At 34.6% G+C, this 6538-nt stretch overlaps 2 protein-coding genes across 3 annotated transcripts; both read right to left on the reverse strand.

Moving 5' to 3' along the window:
- Positions 1–1846: 1846 nt before the first annotated feature.
- On the reverse strand, positions 1847–2817 carry LOC106340151 (cytochrome B5). The gene is made up of 4 exons (XM_013779012.1): positions 2688–2817; positions 2483–2598; positions 2340–2406; positions 1847–2247 (listed from the first exon to the last, which is right to left on the reverse strand). The coding sequence occupies exons 2-4, from the start codon at positions 2558–2560 to the stop codon at positions 1976–1978; spliced, it is 417 nt and encodes a 138-aa protein (XP_013634466.1). The 5' UTR covers positions 2561–2598; positions 2688–2817; the 3' UTR covers positions 1847–1975.
- A 1114-nt stretch (positions 2818–3931) lies between these two features.
- Positions 3932–5978, reverse strand: LOC106339479. Of its 2 annotated transcripts, none has more exons than XM_013778302.1 (6): positions 5920–5978; positions 5773–5818; positions 5229–5554; positions 4644–4991; positions 4245–4377; positions 3932–4168 (listed from the first exon to the last, which is right to left on the reverse strand). In XM_013778302.1, exons 1-6 carry the CDS (start codon positions 5923–5925, stop codon positions 4155–4157), a joined length of 873 nt encoding a protein of 290 aa, XP_013633756.1. In that variant the 5' UTR covers positions 5926–5978; the 3' UTR covers positions 3932–4154. The 2 variants fall into 2 exon arrangements, with proteins under 2 accessions (XP_013633756.1, XP_013633757.1); XM_013778303.1 differs by having other exon boundaries at positions 5229–5548; positions 5920–5977.
- Between the last annotated feature and the right edge of the window lie 560 nt (positions 5979–6538).

Genomic DNA, 6538 nt, shown 5'->3' on the forward strand with positions numbered 1-6538 from the left:
CAATTATGACGGCCAGATTGTAACTCTTTGATTTTTTAAATAATATATATAAAATAAAATTATGAAAAGGTATGTTGTTAAGAGATGTGTTGTTTAAATAGAGGAAAAGTTGCTATTATATTTTTTTAAGTTATGAAAAGGTATGTTTGTTAATGGATGTATTGTTTAAATAGATAATAACCGTTAAAGGAAGAGTTGCCAATATAATTTTCTTGATGACATCATCAAAAGTATTTTATGTCCATTGGATTAATTTTTTTTTTTCCTATAAAAAACTGATGACATCAGCGGCTAACAAAAAAATGTTTGCTATTATATATAGATTAAATAAATCTTCTAAACACTCACAACTCAAAAGCGATAAATGCATTAAACTCGTACATCATATTATGAAGAGATTATATATGTATTGTTGTGTAATGATTTTGAAACCTTATAAATATTGAATTCTCATCGCAACTTGGCTTTCCACTTGTTGTTCATGTACAATCTTCCCCATTTTAACGCATGCACAGACAAGTGTTGCACTTGAGAAATATCAGTTTACTAAATAAGAAGAATAGATACTTAACTTCTTCGCGATTATCTGTTCTGGCGAAACGTCACGAAAAAACAGAATTAGGAAAATAAATACGAATCAATGAAATCTATTAGACTGTAATACAAAAACTGGGAGAGAAAGTACCAAAATCAGAGACGAAAGAAGTCAGTACCAATAAATTAATAAACTGAGAAGAGAGAAAAAAGCTACAAACGGAACCTTGATCGGCCAAAAAAATAAACGAAATTCACCCCGTCTCCTCTCACACATTACTAACCATTCAGAACGAAATCAGATCACAGAAACATTCAAATAGCTACAAGCGGTGTAAAGAAAACTTGCAGAAACAAAAACATATACCAAAAAAAGGAGGAAATTAACAAAAGTAAAAAGGCAGAAAATAATCAGATATTCTGTTTGGAAAAGTACCTTCTCGATTTTAAGATAGGGACTGAGTTGTTCTGAGTGTGAATCCTACGAAGACTAATTAAACAATGAAGCATGCACCAAGGCCATCTAAGCAAAAGTATGCCCACTGTATTTGCAGAAACTCCAGAGGGAATAAATTTAAGAATTAGAGAATTGCAGAGAAATAGTAATACTTTAATGGACTCTGTAATTGGAGAGAAAGGGCGAGAGAGAAAATTATCTGCAGCGGGACTGGAGAGAGTTAAGAAACAGAGAGGAGATTCACAAAAAAAAAAAAGAAACAGAGAGGATAATCAAAGAAAACTTGAAACAATTAGGAGAACATAAACAATTTCTTTAATATATAAGCTTCTGATAAGATACCACTTTTAAGGGAAGATGATGACGTTGAACTGAAACGCTGCTTGTGAAAGTATACAACTCTTGAAGGGTTATAGTTTCTGCAGGGGACGCCTTTGAAGAGATACGGTGAAGGCGTCGATTGCAAAGCGATGGCGTCACATCCTTAGTCCTAAACAAAATTATATCCCTTAGATTATATTCTCAGAACTATCTTCACCGTTACATTCTAATTTTTTTTTTCCTATAAAAAACTGATGACGTCAGCGGCTAACAAAAAAATGGTTTGCTATTATATATAGATCACGCCCATTCCTTCCTCCTTTGAGAAGTTGTATATCTGTCTTACTTTCTACTTGTTTTTTCTTTGCATATGTACAGTTGTATGGTATACAATATAACGAACTACTACTTAGTGTTATTTGAGCTTGCCTCACCCATTCATCTTTTGGTTAATGAAATTTTGTTTTAGTTGATTGTTTTTTCTATAACATATCAAAACGGGCCTGTTTGCTACGGCTCAGTCACAAAAAGAAATAAAAGCTTGAACTCCCATTCACGGGCCAACTTTTTGAATAAGAAACCCATTGTTATTACGAACGCACAAGACCAAAATAATACTATTACAACAATATGAAACTATGTGATGGATGTTTCTTTCCAACATCAATCTTTTAACTTGTCTGCTAGCTTGTTGTTGTAGAATCTGAGAAAGAAAGCAACGCCGAGAATCAAGAGAGGAATCAAGTATACAAGCATCTTGTTTCCAGTTTCTTCTTTTGTGGTTTCAGCCGTAGATTCTTTCTCCCACGGCGGAATATACTTCGCCGTCACCGGAACCGTTGACTTGTCAACGTCACCGATACAATATTTCTTCATCGTTTCTTTTGCTTCATTGCTATGATTCACATCGTCGAAATCAGTCGACGCGTCCTTTCCTTTTTTAGTAAGTTGTCAATAAATTCACACAGTTACGTAAACCAAAAGAAATCGAAAAAAAGGGATTAAACCAATAATTATTTGTACGTACCGGTGACGGCGAGTAGAACATTGTCACCGCCAGGATGTTCGTCAATGAAACTGCTGATGTCATAGACCTGTGGATACACTTGTTTTAGATTCATACATAGTAGAAGACTAAGAAAAAAAACAATGGATTCATGAAAAAGAGACCTTTCCGTGGATGAGAATCCAACAATCATTCTTGCACTTATGTTTAGCCACATCATGAAACGAAATAAGATTCGCCATTTGATCACTCTGTTGCTCTTACTTAGAAGTTAATTAACCTGAAATAGAGTTTCATTAGACTTCAAATATATAACACTGAAACAAAATCAAGAAAGCAATTGAAGGAAGAATTTCCACGATAACGAACCTAGATGGAACAAAGCGCAACTTATCGAGACCACACGCGGTCTCTTTATATTGTAAGCTGTGAAAGAAACTCTTGTATATTGTTATTTCTTGATTTTTGATTACATTACCGTTAGTAAATAGGTTAAGGCGTTGAAAAAATGTAAACATGGTACCTACCATAATGAAACGTGAAGAATATGATGATTGTAATTAAATGGTAGCTGAGACGCGCAAAGTGCTCAGCGACCTCAGGTTGGTGAAGTCCTTCACGTTTTTTTATCACGTAAATAAATAAATATAAAGGAAGTCCAGCATCATTATTTCGTTTTGTTTAAACTTAAGCCTCAAAGTCACTTTTTTCCTCATCAGGCCCAATTAAGCAAAAGAGGTTTTTCCGTGCACAAAAAAAAAAAAAAAAAAAAGCAAAAGAGGTTTTCCTACGGCATGATTATTGGAAAGTGACTCTTTAACTCTTGACTTTTAACTAAAAAAATTAAGAACCTACTCTTAACTTTTAACTAAAAGAGTTTAGAGCATGATTATTGGAGAGTTCTTAAGCTGGGTTCTTAGCGGAATATAAGAACATGTCTCTTAACTTTTAACTAAAAAAGTTAAGAACCGGCTCTTAAATAAGAGTTTTAAGAGACGGTTCTTAGCTTTTTTAGTTAAAAGTTAAGAGACGGGTTCTTATATTCCGCTAAGAACTCCACTCTAAGAACCCCAATAATCATGCTCTAAGAGACGTTTCTTAGTTTTTTTAGTTAAAAGTTAAGAAACGGGTTCTTATATTCCGTTAAGAACTCCACCCTAAAAGCATGATTAACCCAGGGTTCTTAGGATGGGGTTCTTAGCGGAAGTTAAGAAACAGTTTTAAAAACCGGTTCTTAGCTTTTCTAGTTAAAAGTTAAGAAACAGTTTCTTAACTTATGCTAAGAACCCCACTCTAAAAACTCCGGGTTAATCAAGGTCTAAGAACCTCCCAATAATCATGGTCTTATAAATAGTATTTGTTGGGCAAGTTGTTTATTTTTAGAAAGAAAATATTCGATAATTAATAATATGTAATTGGCAGAAGTCGATGATTAGCAATGAGATTTCATCACTCAGTGAAAATAAATGCAAAATCTTTGGGATAGGTTCAATTTTTATTTATTTATTTATGACATTTTAAGAAATTACCTATAGACTGACTATAAGCTATATAACATGATGGAATAATACGTCTGACTGATACTGGACGAATTTGTTTTGTTACAGAGAAACTTGTAGAACGATGCATGAAGAATAAAACACGTAGTCACATAATAATAAAATAAAATATGCGTAAAACAAAATTAAACAGTAACAACTCCGTAATGGTTTGTGAAAGACAAGAAATAATTCTTAACGATACGAACACCCTCAAAAAAACAAAAGAAAACAGAAATCACAAATAATATGAAAATCATACGTCCAGTAATTGCTCTCGTACGACGTCGTGAGACTTCTAAGCCACGCAATCTGTTCAATAGCGCAGATGATTAAAAGAAAGATAACTATTGATAGCTAATTATGTAAATAATTCAAAAAGACGAACCTGGAACATTAAGAAGATAAAGTGTCTCGAGAGCTTCACATTTCAGGGCTGGCTTGTATGGACCGTCCTTTTTAGAAGCCTTAGTCGCATCCATATCTGGATGAATCTTCTTCTTTAGCATCCTCTTTATCATCTACAATCATATATATAAATAATGTTGTAATTGTACACATCAAATGGATATATACACACCTATAAGTACACTTACGAAGCAACCCAAGTGATACTAACAAGTAACAACAACAGACATGCGGATAAAAGATACTAAATAATAATAACAGACATGAAACATCAACTTGAACTTGACGTGACGTCGTTTTGCTGGCATAATAGAGGCACTTAGGCACATGTAATACATTCTTATACCATCATCAATGTGGAATCAAATAAATTATTTACCTGATGCACTTTCTTGATTGGACGCGAGTCATGCTCTTTCTTGATTGGACGCGAGTCTTCTTTATCTTTGGGCTTTGAAATGATCATCTTCTTAGCAAACGAGAACTTACTAGACAGCTTTGACCCGTTTTGTTTATGATATTTCACCTCCTGGCCATCAACATCAAGATTACGGTTCTTTGGTTTCTTCTTGTCATGCTTCGTATCATCGTCTTTTACTCGGTCTTCCATGAAAAGCTCGGCTAGTGTTGTCCTCTTCTTCTCCGGCTCCACCTCGGCCTCCGCCGCGGCCACGATCACCGGCCTTTCAACCGTTTTGACCGACTCAAAGTGATTAATGCATAACGCCTATATCCATGATACGATAGATATCACGGAAATCAATCTATCAGAAGATGAGCTAATTAATTTTAGAATATGGATTTTCATGAAAGAAGTATACGATATCAATTATTTCATCAGAGTATTTGAGTCAAAAAAAAAAAAAATACCTATACAAAATGCGGTGATAAAATGTTTGAAGTTATAAATTCATTCAAAACGAAAGATGTTGTCAAACTATAGCTTATCAATATACGCACATACCTCTAAATCCTCATGATGATCATAAACCTTATTCTCATTGGAGATAAGAGGGTCCGACTCTTGGTTGACGTTCTTGATGATGCTACCATCGACTACGACATAGTCCAAACCCACACTCTCGCATTCATCACCATCATCTATTTCGGCTTCTTCTTGAAATTTCAAAGTGTCAAAACCGAATGTGCCGATGGTGAGAACTCCATCGAACCAGTTATCAAGAGCATCCACTAACCCAACCTGATCCAGTATAGCTTTCGTGTTCTTCTCTATCTCACTTGTTCCTTCACCTCTCTTCTTTTTCTCGCTTTTCGCCACACCATCTATTTCTTTCACCACATGAAAATACACATGTTTCTAAATACAGCTTGGACCAAAACTATGCTTTTTGTAACACGAGAGTATATATATGTTCCATATAAAACTAAATAATAAACAGGGAACCACATGATTGTATATGAAATCTAATATTTAATTAAGCACACGATACTTCTGATAAGCGAAATACTGATTTAGGAGAAGCAAAAAACAAAACAAAATAACTAACCTCTGATGACATTTTGGTGCAGCTTCTTCTGCACCCAGTTAAAGATCTTCGGACAAAATCCAGAAAACAAAGAGATATTATATACGCTGAGCTATAAAAAAAGGAACTAAAAATGCATACAAGTGAAGGAATAAAAACATTACGTACCGTCATATTATTATATTTTCTTCCTGAAGAGTTTGAAGCAAACTAATAGTGTGAAATGAGAAATTTATTGGACACTCAAGGGGAGTGTTTAAGCTCCTGACACGTGTCAAGAAATGGACAGTGGGTGAGATAGGTCTGAGTTTTGGGAGACAATACCAATCAGTAGGTGCCACATGTCAGTGGTCTAGTGCTTATCTGGTCTCGATTATTAATAATTGCTTTTTGACCTAATTACTTATACTATAATCATCTCCAGTTTTGCCTTCTTGGCCTTCCTTTGGTTCATTTCTTGTAATATTGTTGGTAGGCTTCTGTTGCTTTCAATGTTTTATCGTTATTTGACACTGAAGGAACAATTCGTTGCACAAAAGCGATAGTTTTGGTTTCAATCAATTTTCGTCACACTTTAGATATCCTATTTCAATAATTCTCATTTCAGCAATTTTGTACCACCAGAAGTTCGTCACAGTTAAGTTGGTGTTGTCGTGCAGTGGAATGAATGTTTTACGTTGTGTCACTGATACCATCAAAAGTTTGTTCGAGGCCAAGAGAAATATTACGATCCAAGATCCAAAGTACTCTTATGCATAACCACACCCCCCCCCCCCCACAAAAAAAA

The sequence above is a fragment of the Brassica oleracea genome, chromosome C4, assembly GCF_000695525.1.
Source record: "Brassica oleracea var. oleracea cultivar TO1000 chromosome C4, BOL, whole genome shotgun sequence".
Classification (NCBI taxonomy): Eukaryota; Viridiplantae; Streptophyta; class Magnoliopsida; order Brassicales; family Brassicaceae; genus Brassica; species Brassica oleracea.